The sequence below is a fragment of the Exophiala bonariae genome (assembly GCF_035927105.1).
Source record: "Exophiala bonariae strain CCFEE 5792 chromosome Unknown scaffold_12, whole genome shotgun sequence".
NCBI classification, from domain to species: Eukaryota; Fungi; Ascomycota; class Eurotiomycetes; order Chaetothyriales; family Herpotrichiellaceae; genus Exophiala; species Exophiala bonariae.
The window spans coordinates 73606-87393 of record NW_027042487.1 but is presented as its reverse complement, the minus strand read 5'-3'; the positions used below and the strand labels follow the sequence as shown (position 1 = coordinate 87393).

General features: G+C 50.3%; 4 protein-coding genes across 4 annotated transcripts; 2 read left to right on the top strand and 2 right to left on the bottom strand.

Annotated features, from left to right (window-relative positions):
* Window positions 1-96: 96 nt before the first annotated feature.
* On the bottom strand, window positions 97-3610 carry LTR84_002041 (uncharacterized protein; the record flags this gene model as incomplete). Its single annotated transcript, XM_064845655.1, has 5 exons — window positions 97-1058; window positions 1957-2119; window positions 2179-2599; window positions 2650-3266; window positions 3329-3610. The coding sequence occupies 5 exons, from the start codon at window positions 3608-3610 to the stop codon at window positions 97-99; spliced, it is 2445 nt and encodes an 814-aa protein (XP_064706509.1).
* A 1292-nt stretch (window positions 3611-4902) lies between these two features.
* On the top strand, window positions 4903-6597 carry LTR84_002040 (uncharacterized protein; the record flags this gene model as incomplete). Its single annotated transcript, XM_064845654.1, has 1 exon — window positions 4903-6597. One exon carries the CDS (start codon window positions 4903-4905, stop codon window positions 6595-6597), a length of 1695 nt encoding a protein of 564 aa, XP_064706508.1.
* A 146-nt stretch (window positions 6598-6743) lies between these two features.
* LTR84_002039 (uncharacterized protein) lies at window positions 6744-7851 on the bottom strand (the record flags this gene model as incomplete). The annotated part of the gene is made up of 3 exons (XM_064845653.1): window positions 6744-7555; window positions 7655-7730; window positions 7837-7851. The coding sequence occupies 3 exons, from the start codon at window positions 7849-7851 to the stop codon at window positions 6744-6746; spliced, it is 903 nt and encodes a 300-aa protein (XP_064706507.1).
* A 2600-nt stretch (window positions 7852-10451) lies between these two features.
* On the top strand, window positions 10452-12552 carry LTR84_002038 (uncharacterized protein; the record flags this gene model as incomplete). The annotated part of the gene is made up of 2 exons (XM_064845652.1): window positions 10452-11030; window positions 11077-12552. The coding sequence occupies 2 exons, from the start codon at window positions 10452-10454 to the stop codon at window positions 12550-12552; spliced, it is 2055 nt and encodes a 684-aa protein (XP_064706506.1).
* Between the last annotated feature and the right edge of the window lie 1236 nt (window positions 12553-13788).

The window sequence follows — 13788 nt, the reverse complement described above, 5'->3', positions numbered from 1 at the left end:
TATGAGCGCCCCCAATAGCCTCAGCCTCATGAGAATGCTCCAGACAAAGAGGCCTCAATGCCGTGCTGTCCATCAACATCCCTACCCAGAACTACCTCACTTGCGAACCGCAACCACAAACAGTCGTGGATATCGCAAGAGGACCTTACCGTCGACCGAGACAGGATACAGGTCCTTGATCTTCTGCAAGTACTTGTCGAGAAACCCATCCCTCTGCTCCGGGGTCAAAGGATCAATGAACGGCCTCAAGCCAGTGCCCTTGACCCACTCCACCACCGCCTCATGACTCGCCAACACGTGTTGATAATGCGAGTGCCAAATATTCAGCTCGGCAGACAACGGCGCAAACGCATCGTAGAACTCCTGCGGAGTCTGCATGTAGTCCCGCGCAGGCTGCAGGCGCTGCAACGTCTCGGCCCAGGGCCCATCGGCCGCGACACTCCTCATCGCGCTGTGGGACGGCTCGTCGAAATTGTCTGGGACCTGGAACGCAAAGACGCCCCCAGAGGCCTGCTTCTCAAACAGGCCCTTGATCACACGAATCCGCTCCTCCGCCCCGAGCCACTGGAACACGGCATTGCTGAAGAACAGATCGACGGGCCCGTCGGGCGTGTAGCTCTGCAGGTCGCCGACGGTGAACTGCACGTCGGGCAGCGTCGTCCGGGCTTTCGCGATCATGTCGGGCGACGAATCCATGCCCGCGATCTTCGCAGACGGGAAGTGCGCCGCCACCACCTCGGTGGAGTTTCCCGGCCCGCATCCCAAGTCGACGATGGATTGGGGGGATGTGAGCGGAACCTGGGCCAGCAGGTCGCGCGACGGCCGTGTGCGCTCCGCCTCGAACTTGAGGTACTGCGCGGCGCTCCAGTCCTTTTGCGCGGCCATCTTCAAGGGCGGGCTGCAGGAGCGGAATGTGCGAGTCGTCGTCAGGGTGCCAGTGGTTGTGGCTTGTTGATGTTGTTTTAGTGCGAGCTGCTTTGCTGCGGTTGTGATGTTATGGTAGTGGAGATGATTGCGGCTCAGACGGTTCATGTCCAGGTATTCGGGGCGAGTCAAAGCTTGATGTCGAGATTATTAGTATCTCAGCGAATCTGGATCGTATGTTATTATTGACTGTCTATTTCGTCGATTTGGTACATGAGACCAATGGACTTGAATCTATATTCCCAAGCTGGCCGATATCGCGCCGCATTGCCCCAGCGGATAAATCCACCGAAGGCTGAAAAGGACGCCAATTTGAGCTTGTCAAGCTTGTCATAACCACACTTGCCACATGATGATTCGGTGGATCGATGAGGGGTTTACCAATTAAGCATTTCGACCCCAGATTGATTTGAGAGATTTCTGCTATTGCGAAAGGGCGCTGTATCTGATTCAACTATCTATCGGGCTTTAGTCTGAGCATTATTCTCATTCGTCCCTTGGAACAATTCATACTGGCGAGGCTTCCTCTTACGAAGGGGTTATTCTGAGTGGAGAAATTCGAGACCAGCTAAATAAATACCTCGGAAGATGTCCGAGTGAGGGATGCGCATGGCTCCTCTCCGCACCAATAAGCGACCTACATGCACTCAAGAAAACTGGAACTCGAGACAACGAGTTGAAGTTGTATGGAGAGCGCAGCGGGCCGACTCATCTGTTACTGTGGATACGCCTTGAGTGCCTCTGAGGGATTTGGGAGACGATGACTCTTCCATGTGAATAGCTTGGACTATCCCAGCCTGAGGGAGTCTCTCATCTAGAGAACACCGCACACGGCGAGTACTGGAGCATTATCTGATTGGGTTCGCTACTGGGGTAGCATAATGCTGACCGAGCATGGAATTATGATGGCCATGAGCTTTGCTCGCCATACTGAGCGCTGATATGGTCCAAACATGAGGTCTTCTACGCCATGAACAGTGTCTTCCACGAGCAGCTCCCCTAAAAGTCACCTTTCCCGCCTGGTGAGCCGACAGATAAGATTGGTCTGCTTCACAAACCAGTGATCCGTCAAAACCCAATCAGCCTTGGGATCCGACAGCTCGAGGTGATACTTGCGAATGACTTGAGGAACAAGCTTCGACATCTCGAGGAGGGAGATGTTCTTCCCCAGACAGGTTCTAGCCCCGGCACCGAACTGTTCTCATATGTCAGTTGTTGCCTTGTGGGTCATGGACAGAGAAACGAATGTCTTACCGCCAGGAAATTCCTCTCCATTAGTTTTAGAGTCGCCTCATCCGCCTCGAGCCATCTCTCCGGTCTGAACTGTTCAGCGTCTGGACCATAGACCAACTTGTCACGACTTGGAATCCATGGATTGATGCCAACGATTGTGCCTGCGGGAAGATGAACACCGGGAGCAACCTCAAAGCCTTCGGCTGGAACGATACGCTCGAGCAACATGCCTACCGCAGGGTGTAACCGCATGGCTTCTTTCATGCAAGCTTGCAGGTACGGCATGCGGTTCGCTTCCGCAAAGGTTACAATCGGCGACAGGTCACCAGAGTCTTCCATGCGATCGATCTCATCTCGGAGAAGGTTGTAGCACCGTGGATTCTTGCACAAGTAGTAGAACATCGACCTAAGTGAGATCGCTGTGGTATCACTTCCGGCGAGGCTGAGTAAACTCGTCAGCAATGTCCCTCAATCTCAATGTGGTCTCCTTACATGTTGCTCGCGGCATGGCTCTGCAGCTCATCATTTGACATGACCTCTTCCCCGTCTCGGGACCGTCGAAATCTAGACAGCATATCCCGTAACGAGTCGAGAGACTTATCTCGAACACTGTAACGTTCAAGCTGCTTTGCTGCAAAACGAAGCACGTGTGAAGACGAGTTCAACCATGCAAGTGCTGGTATCCACGGTACAAGTCGTGCGACAAGAGGATTGCCCAGCAGGAATTTATGGAGGTATGGAGCTTCACCAATGACAGAGTTGTATAGTAATCGGCCTTCGATAGCTTCAATCACGCCTTGGACATCCTTCTCTTGCTCCATGAACCCCATACAGTTGGAGAAAGTGATAGATGTGATAACGTCGAACGAGTACCACTGAAGCCATTCTCCAAGGTCGAAGTCTTTACCTTGCATTCCATCGAACTTTCTCTGCAGGATTTCGATGCAATCATCAGTCATTGGCTCAAGTTCGACCAGTGTGCTCATCGAATATGCACCGGCGACAGGTCTCTTTAGAGCCTTGTGCTGCTTCTCATCACGGACAGAAAATACTGTGGGGAATGGCGTGCCCTGTTTCGTTTTCACGTCGAATGTTGAGTAGAAGTTACTCTGAAAGACTCGCCTGTCAGTGACGGGACCCAACGACGTCCTGACCTTTCAGTCGACCATACCTTGTAAAAACGGCTGGTGATACCATAGACTTGTGGGATCAAATCCGCATTTGAGAAGGAGACTTGATTCGGACCGACACGGACTACCGGTCCGTACTTCTCATGATATTCCAGATGTTTTTTAAATTGTCGGCCTGAAGCAGAGGTGATGAGTCGATCTAGAGGAGATATGCTAGCCAAGAACGGCCCTGGCACCTGTTTAAGACCTCGGCGATATTTGATGTTCACCAAGAGAAACACTGCCAGGAGGAATATACTCCCAAAGACGAGTGATAGTCGCATGGCAGTAGATTGAGCTGGTATCAAGTTCGATGATAATGTCAGCACAGCCATGTTCGATTTCTTTGCAAAAGGTAGCGATAACAAGGCAATCGCCTTGGGCATATCTTGAATAATATATAGCAGTGGATGTTCTGCTGGAGACGAATTTGTACCTAGCCTGGGGTACCCCAGAGTCACGGCGGCAAGGAAGCCGTTACAGCCCCGAGAAGATGTCGCGGGAACGGCATCTGCCGATGGTTACTTCTGCTCACTGTGACAAAGTCAGCAAGATACGGACAATTACTTTGCGGGTCAATCCGTTTCATCCCCAGAAAGTATGCCATGGCATCAGGAGCGCCTTGACGCTGCGCCGCAGCATAATAACGAAAGCCTGTCGATATAAGTTCTTACCACATTTCAGTTCTGGGTATGATCTTTGCACTGTCACAGGTATGCCAGCGTATACGAGTCCAAGGGATCTCATTGAACAACATATTATCCATATAGGAGGCTACCGGACTAGGTACCTAAGGTCGGTAGATACTTGAAACCAGGAAGATCTCCTGTTGCAATGTACGGGCTCATGACTTCTTTACTTTTTCTCGAATCGAACCTACGAGCGACTTGCATCAAAGTGACTGAGAGAAGCCCTTCCCGAGTTCCCAAGCCTACCTAGATTTGGGTAGTTAGTGGAGGGTTGGAATAACTTCCAACTCTACTGAAGCATGAGCAGTTACCCAACATCGTTCGAAAGATTATTTCTCGATTCATCAAACATCAGACGCGCCCTGCGGACCCTTGATGCTGCCAAGGACCGCGAGGTCTAATGTAATCGAAAATTGAAGACTCAACAGGTCGATAAATGTAGAATAACAGAACGTCAGTAAGAATGTCCTCGGGGATAATTCCGCTTGATAGATGATTCACAGCCATTAGAGCCAGCTGGGCTGAGCCAGACAGACTAAAGCCCTTGTAAGTCATTCCCCCACGTGATATCAGCACCTATTTTAGGGGCTGCCCGGGCGCCCCGGGCCAAAACTGAGGCTGAGATAGCGGCAAATTGAACGGCTTAGACTACAAGTTTAAATCACAACCTCTGGATTACCATACCTGACTTCATACTGGGCTCTGACTACTCATATTGTGTTCAACGGCCACTGTCCATCAAGAGCGTAATGAGACAATATCAGGGTCCACCACATCGTCAGGAGCAACGAGATCTTTGGGCCTCTGTAATCGAATACTGGTTTCTTACGTCGTGTTGAGATTCTGTCACACGGCTAGAGGTTGCCGATCTCATTCGAGACCAAGCTATGGCGAGGCAGAACGAACCACAATTTCAAAAACTGACGGCCGAAGACAAAGCCGCAATTCGACGTGAGAAAGTCAGATTGAATGTGAAGGCTTATCGACAACGGCAAAAGGAGAAACAGGACAGCCCGCCTGGGGATTCTCGAACAAACGGCACATGTAACCCCCTGCACATAACACTCCGCTGGGTTCCAGAGAAACGACCAAAATCACTGAGTGAAACGAGGCATCGTAACCAAAAGCCGAAAAGAGCCTGGACCACCAAAGAGTCCGATGCAAAGATCAAAGAGGTCAACCGTTTGTCGACGAAAGGTCTTTCTCTGGTCCACCAACCGAATCTGGAGACACAGTACACGAACGCTTTGCTCGACCAATTTCTCTTCAGATTCCTTCCTCGGGGCTGGACGCAAAAGCCATCAACGAGTCGACAAGTAAGACTAGCAGCGCCGTGCGCATCGTGGATCACCCGATCGTTTGACCTTGCTTACCACCAGGGCCAAACCGCAGTCAGAGACCTGCTGCGCACCATCGCGCTTGGATTGATTGCGATTGAGGAGGGCAGGGAAGATTTCTGGAGGAAGTCACTGGTTTCGTACCGAATGGGCCTGACAGACGTCAGGCAGCGTATCGTCCATGTTGGACAGACTAAAGTTGATCCCACTGATCTGTTGGCCCTGCTGCTATCGTGCCATGTCGCAGCCATGTTTGAACTCGCTGTCAATGCTTCGCTGTTTGACATGATACACCATATCGATGGGATTGGTGCGTTGATAATGCACGCAGCATCTGACAATGGCCATCTCTCGGAGTTCTTCTGCGACGTGATTGAAGAATTCCGCATTATGGAGATGTGCTTCTGTTTAATTATGCGACGAACATCTTCGTTATTAGGCCTTCAGGATCGGGCAATCTATGTCGATGCCGATGGTACTTCACTTACAAGTTCTGGGAAATCTGTGTCCCATATGGGGACATTGATTAATATTGCTGACAGGATATGTGTGGCTATTGTCAAATGCGATGGTCTACAACCACTCTTGGATACCAATCAGACAATCGCCAGCCTTCTTCAAATCATGAAAACGTCGTACGACGTCCTGGACGACTTGGAAGCGTGGAAGGAAGACTTCCTTGCGATATACGGATCGTCTATCTACCATCTTGAGGATGAACCATCCAGTAAAGAGTTGGAGTTCTCCAGCTTAACTGTCGGTTCAACCTGGTGTTATCACCTTGCGTACAGGTTGTTTGCATTGGACACGCTTCTCTCTGCAATGCAGTCACTCTCTAAAATCGGGAAAATGGGTGTGTTGTTCTGCGAATCGCCACCCATCTCTGATGAGGGCAGCCTAGTATCTGTGCAGGCTGATATGCTCAGTACTGGGCGCCTTTTGCTAAGGTCGCTGCCATGGTTTTACCAGAAATCAATTGGCGTAACAGGGCGCACGCTGTCGATCATGCCCCTAGCAGCGGTATGGCGCGCATTTTCCAACGAAGTTTGGCACAACTCTCCCGCGCCCATTGCGCTCTCCAAAGGTAGCAACGCTGCAGAGGTGCCTAATTCCGCGCCTGAGCTCTTGAGTCAGGATTTAGCCATGTATGAACAGCTAGCTCTCAGTGCGAAGGCTGTCGGGCTCCCGCTGGTGTCTGAACAATGGGTCGCATATCAAGAGACAGTCTTTCCACGGACGAAATGACAAAGCCCGAATCGTGCGAACGGGTTGATTCATGAATCACAGTTGGTTGGTGGGAAGCGAACCCTCTCAGCCAGCTCAATACATCGCGGGCCTTGCTCATCCACGATCAACTAACAATCGGCGTGAGCGATAACTTCTTCCAAAGTTCATTCACTAGCTGGTAGCATTCTTTTGTCAAGAATGGGTGTGAGCAGAGCGGCGACCCATTCATAAGATGTGAACAAGATCCCTCCTGCTAGCACCGTCCTTCCCAATCTCATCGTACTGCCACGCCAAAAGCCTCTCACACCATAGTCTGCGATGACGCTGGTGAATGCTTCCTTGAGACCAGCTCCACGTACACTTTGGGCGCGAGTCTTGAGTGTGTCAAAAGGTTGGGTAACAGCTACAACTATCGTGCCGGCGACTGCACCATTGGCGAATGTTGTAGCTGTGGTCTGCGGGATATCGCGAAGCCGTTCGAAGTCTTTGAGAATGTTGTATGTCCCTAGACGAACAGAGGTGGTGGATGCTTGTTTCAAGGTCGTCGTAATATAACCTCGATACAAAGCACGTAAGAGGCCATGCTCTGCAATAAGTGTCTTGGTGGCATGCCACGGTGATGTAAAGCGTTTTGTGTAGCGTGCATCATCGATCATGGCTGTTTTGATTCGTTCGGTTGGCGTAACAGCGAATGTACTCGCGACAACTCCCGAAGCGATGCCTGCCAGCAGATTTCGAGCTGGTGACAAAGTTCCTGTTTGAGGATCTTTGAAGGCGAGTTTGATACTGTCAAACGATATAAATCGGATAGCATCCTTCGCTACTGTTCCAACGATGAGCGCTGAACAACCTTTGTACAACGCCCCTGGGCCTTCCTGCTGAATGACATTTCGTATCACTCGAAAAGGATTTTGCGTCGGACTGTCTTCGTGCAGTTGTACCCGCGTCTTGGCATATTCAAATGCTGCCAGTTTAACTTTAGGTTAGAGAGAACATTTTATCAATTTCGAAAGGATACAGTAGAACTCCCTTGAAAACGGAGGACTGCTTCCGCGGATGAACCGAGGCAACTTACGATATGTCACTGTTGCTTCAATACCACCGGCTGTGCCTCCTGCGATCAACGAGACGAGTAACGACTTGTCCGAGTTCTAGAAAGAGGTTAGCAATCCGTTTCAGTCAATCATTAAGGATTCGAAATCAGGAATTGTGGGAGTTCCGACTCAAATTCGCTCGGGAGCCGTGAGGAGAACTCACCCCGTCTGAAACCATTGCTTAAACTGGAATCGAGATATGATAGGGATATTAAAATCGATTTCAAAGACAAAGCTTCGTGCAAAACCGAAATATAAACTTCTAAAGTCTATGACACACAAAGGGAATGACTGGAGACAGAGAGGGTATTGGGCAAACAAAACGACGCATGAAACAAACCTTTCAACTGAGGTTCGAGATTGTGAATTCCATTCCTGATGTCAACGGGGACAAGGGTACGGCCCGATTTCGCTGGGACGGCTACCTCGGGTAATCTCGGCATAAATTTCGATTTGACCGAGAGAGTCCGCAGCCTCGTCATCCGAAGTTCAGCCTCATTTCAGCCTTGCACAAAAGTACCGTCATGTCAGCGCATTTCGAGCAGGATCACAGACAATCATCCTGAATGTCGAAGAAGGTTCAAAGAAGCTATGAAGGTGAGTTCTGGTCTACAGGCTGAACATCGTTCACTCGACATGCTCCGCCTTGGAGTATACTCCCTAGCAGATCAGAACAAGATAAATCACTTCGGAGTTTCACTAAGCTCAAGCACGTTGATCCTCACTGATACCTATGGCTCCAAGATACGAATAAACGTCTGATGACACTCAGTTCGTACTGAACCTCACACGGTTTGGGTCGCAACTGCTGGCATTCTCTTTCTTCAGGTGTCTGGTCAAAAGGGCAGGAACCTTGATGTCAAAGGAACAACTCTGCATCTTCACTCATTGATCGACACTCAACGTGCCGGTGCCACTACCGTCATCGGGCCACAATCAGACCATATATACTTTCATCCTTGTTCTGTACTCTTTTCTTATACCAGCCACGATATGACGGATCTACCCAATTTAGCATCATCTCGAATCCCTCTTTACCACTCACAGCCAGTCCACCCAAATCATGAGTGCATCACCGTTTCCGGTATTCTCAGCGTGGAGGCGTTCGACCTACAGTGATCAACTTGATCCAAATCGGTGTTCCCTACTTAGGCGCTACTCGTCAAGGAAGAGCCAGCTCGAGACTTGCAGGGAACACCCTCCATGCGAGACACTATCGCCCCGCCCATCGCTGTCATCAGCGATAACCTGGACAGCTAGCTGCAGCGAACCTGTTTCAGTTCGAAGGCCGGGTTCAAGCAAGCGACCCAAGAGCTTCTCGATACCTCCAATTTTACCAGAACCAGATCATCCTGACGATGCCCATGCTAAGAGACGACTCTCTCTCCTTTCAAGATTGCCAGAACTGGTGAGCTCATGCCAGGAAGTCCATCTGGAGATTAGCGATTTGTTCAAGGATATCAATACACCAGCATTTGACGAGACTCGAAGTTTCTGGCTTTCGATGATGATAAGGTATTCTCAGGCTTCGTTGGAAACGACCAATATGAAAGCGGCCATTGAGACTCTCGATATACATCGACTATCGAGCCTTTGGACCCGAGCCTGGAAAGCATTCTATGAGCAACACCAAAGCATCTGCATGACTCGAGAGATTTTGGAGGAGATTCGCGCTGACGAAGTTGCAAGATCGAGTGGTGCGATAAATACGCAAGATCTGATCAATGGTTTCCAAGTACATTTCTTGGAACAAAGAGTCAGCATTCTATCAGAAAATTGCTTGTGGGCCGTGAACAGACTTCGACATGTTAATATGTTTGCATTTGGTGAACATAGGCGACCGGTAAGGCAGGCTCAGTGGGTGAAGCGCGAAGTGCTATCAGGCACTCTGGAGAGGATGGCCATGCGGCGCCTGGTGCCACCTAGCCTGCAGAGAAGATGCGGATATTCATGAGTTTCATTCGAACAAAGGGCAATCCAGACCAGGCGTACGATGCAGTATTCGGAGGCTCACAATAACTAGGCTGAACCGTCCAAACTCATAGCCGCTGGACATGCTTGAGGCAATGGTGTGAAAAGACATCACCATAGACATTTGAGAAATAAGCTTCTGAAGCATTGATACGCTTGTAATTGAATTCACATAGTGAGAGTCCAGAAAAGAAACGCTTATGAGGTTAAATCGAAGAAGAAGAACAAGAACAGGAGTGACGACGGAGTGAGGCTGCAGCCTTATCAGGAGTTACAGCCAAGCTCTACTGGTCAATGCGTCGGTCATGTGACTGTTGATTGGCTTGGCAAAAAGGGAATGTTCAAAGTCGTGTTGGAGTGTGTTGATCCGCAGCGCGCAGTTTATGAGTCGCGACAAGATTTCAATCCACTTGCTAATCAATCCCCATTCCATCGTCGCGACTGCGAACATCGACCTCCTTTGATTCCATTCATGTACCATAAACTCTCACCATTTTTTTGTTGACCCAAGTCATCCTTCGGCTTCTTTGCGCTCAGCGCGCTGTCTTGGAAGGGTGGTTTGAAGCAATAACTTCTTTAATCAGTGTATATCAAAAATGGAGGACACTCAGACTCCCACAGAATTGAAGCAGGAGGTCTCTGATGTCGCCGCGCTTCCCCCGGCAGAACCTGAGGTGACTGCGACGGCGCCGGATTCTCAGACTGCGGTTTCTCAAGGTGCGCTCCACCTTTCTCCCTCTCCGTCAAGTTTCTCACTTCTCCTCCATCCCGCTTCCTGTCACCAGTTTTGACCTCACAGTAATCACCATGGCTGACTCATTTTGGTATTGGACAGACACACCTACGGAGGCCGAAACTGCTGTTTCAGCAAACCCTTTGGACGCACCCAAATCCCCTCCAGCCCAAGACGATCCAGATGTCGATCAAGAAGATGCAGAGATGGGTGGACTCGATGAGGATGCGAAGGTTGAGGCTGTGGACGCAGAAGTAGACGCTGCTGGTGAACCCCAAGAGACACCCGCCGCCGCTGCAGAGGGTACCGATGGCCAGCCCGGACAATCAAAATCAGCCCTCGAAGCTACCGCAAACTCACATCTCATCGCCCAAACCCATCAGATCATTCTACCAAGCTACAGCACATGGTTCGACATGCATACCATCCATGCTCTGGAGACCAAATCGCTACCCGAATTCTTCAACAGCAGAAACCGGAGCAAAACACCAGCCGTGTACAAAGACTATCGTGATTTTATGATTAATACCTATCGTCTCAATCCTGTTGAATACCTTACCGTCACTGCATGTCGGCGCAACCTGGCTGGTGATGTATGTGCAATCATGCGAGTGCATGCATTCTTGGAACAGTGGGGCTTGATCAATTACCAGGTAGGAATCCTCCCCTCTCTTAATTACTCAAATTGACCCCGACTAGGTTGACCCTCAAACCCGACCCGCGAATATTGGACCCCCGTTCACAGGTCATTTCAGAGTGATAGCTGACACTCCACGTGGCTTACAACCTTTCCAACCGGCACAAAACACCTTCACCACCCCCGGCAAGCCACACGCCTCTACAGATCGAGCGAAATCAGCCACCCCTTCTTCCAAAGCAGATCTCAACCTCGAACTCCGTCGGAATGTGTATGATGAGAAAGGAAAGGAGATCAAAACAAGTGAGGAGCCAGAGAAGCAGACGAATGGTGATGCAGCAACTGCCAACGGCTCATCTACCGGTGATGTGACCACGAAGGCTGTGGATGAAGCTGCCCGTGAACAACTCAAGACCTTCAACTGTTTCTCATGTGGCATCGATTGTACCAGATTAAGATTTCATTATGCAAAGTCAGACCCGATCACGACCAGTACAGCACCGACCGAAGTTAAGTATGAATTATGTCCAAACTGTTACTTCCAATCTCGAATGCCCAGCAACCATCGATCCTCGGATTTTGTCAAGATGGAAGAACCCGAATACAATCAAATCCCCGACAAGGATGCTCCCTGGACAGACTCGGAGACGTTACTGCTTTTGGAGGGTCTTGAGAACTTCGACAATGACTGGAATGAAATTTCGAAGCATGTTGGTACACGTACGAGGGAAGAATGTGTGCTGAAGTTCCTGAAGCTTGACATTCAAGATCAATATCTGGAAGACGGACCTTTGAATGGTGCAGCCACTTTGAAGAATCTCACTGGTCGAAGTCCTATTAGCCAACTCGACAATCCCGTCATGTCGGTCATTAGCTTCATCTCGCAGCTAGCAGATCCTAGCGTTGTTGCCGCTGCGTCAGGTCGCTCTATTGCAGTTATGCAGAAAGAATTGAGAGCACAACTTGAGAAAGGAATTGGTGGATCAACCGATGAGTCAGCAACAAAAGACAAAGAGCAAGTGAAGGGTGAAGATGCTATGGATGTCGATGAGTCGGCTCAGCCAGCAGAGAAGACCGACTCTGACGCCAACGCGTCTTCGGCAGTGATAAACGACATTGCTACAACAGCCCTCGCAACCACAGCTGCCCGCGCCAGTGGTCTCGCATCTCATGAAGAACGAGAGATCACACGCCTCGTCGGCGCAGCTGTAAACCTGACATTACAAAAGTTTGAGCTCAAGCTCAATCAGTTCGCCGAGATGGAAGAGATCGTGCAAGCCGAAAGAAGAGATCTCGAGAAGGGACGTCAGCAACTCTTCCTCGACCGACTGGCGTTTAAGAAGCGGATGAAGGACATGGAGAACACATTTAAACAGGCAAGCATGAAGGGACCGGAAGAAGGAATGAGAATGATGCAAGAAGCCATGCACGCCCATTCGGGTCAGCGCGTGGGTTTCACCAACGTCAATGGTGCGACTAATGGCATCGTTCCGGTCAGCGCCGAGGCCGGTGAAGCTGCAAAGGGTGTCGACGTCTAGTACTCGCCGCAAACACCATCAACTTTGATGAGAGCTTGGAGATGGTAACTTTCCGACCTCTGCACTGGTTCTTTTCGAGCAAAGAAAATGTGCTTCTTGTCACAGATGTAATTCAATCACGCGATGGGCGTTTCCCTGGGTTGCTTGGTTGGTTGGCTGGACAGGTGGGTGGATGGATGTATGGAAAGCTGAAATGGCTTATGCGACTCTGTGCCATTCGTATTGTCACCCAGCTGCGCTACGGCTATGGATACTAGTGCTCGGCAGTGGAACGGATGGGTTTTGGCTGGGCGACTTGGTAGTCAGCTATTGCCCGTTCCCATATACCTCAGTAAACACTGTACTTTCGATGAATTTCGCCAGAGATAGGTACTCTTGCTACTATGTAGGAATAATCAGAGATGATCAAACTGCTTTGATTGTTGGTTCGAGCAATTAGTTAGTGCCGCCGCCATAGTTTGGCCTCGAGTTCTCCAGAGCTTTGCGGTGAGGTGAGTGGTTCCGCGATGCCAGGTAACCGCTACCAGAGCTTCTGTCACCACTCCTACACATGTGCCCACCCATCATGAACCGACACCTGCATCTCATTGATGAGGCAGTATCTATCGGGCCCAGCGAGAAGAGACTGGCCCTTCTTCCACAGCCGGAGCCTGTGATCGACGACCCAATTGATCGCAAACCGCGTCGCGCAATTGCCAGGCCACCAGCGACTGATGTGATTCCTCCACAACCCCAGATAGGTATCGGTCACTGATTGCCAGGCTCTGCCGTCAGCCTTCACCAGATCGTAGGATCCCCCATCGTAGCCGACGCGTACATTAGGGTTCAGCCATACTCCTCCCGAGGCGCTGAGTCGGTTGTCTGCATAGACAGACAGCATTCAGACCCTTCGAGATGCTGTGCTGCTAGACTGTCGGGCACGCCTCGGAATCTGAGGGGTGTCGGGTGTGAAGTGGTCGGATAGAATGGGAGGGAATCCATGAAGACTGGATATAGTTGCCTTTATATCAGTATAATGGGCGCCATCGTTATGCCAACTGTTGGCTTGGATACTCACCCCGACCGTTCCAAGAGCTTTTCACAGGAACCGGTTTGGCGGTTTTGAGCGTGGACCGCCACTTCGAGGATCCGAAGTATGGCCACGTTCGCGTGATTGGTTGGTCTCCGTCTGCGTCTCTTAGAGCAGTTGTGTCATGATATTTGGGCGGCTTGGATAAGTCAAGAGCGCAAGCTGCC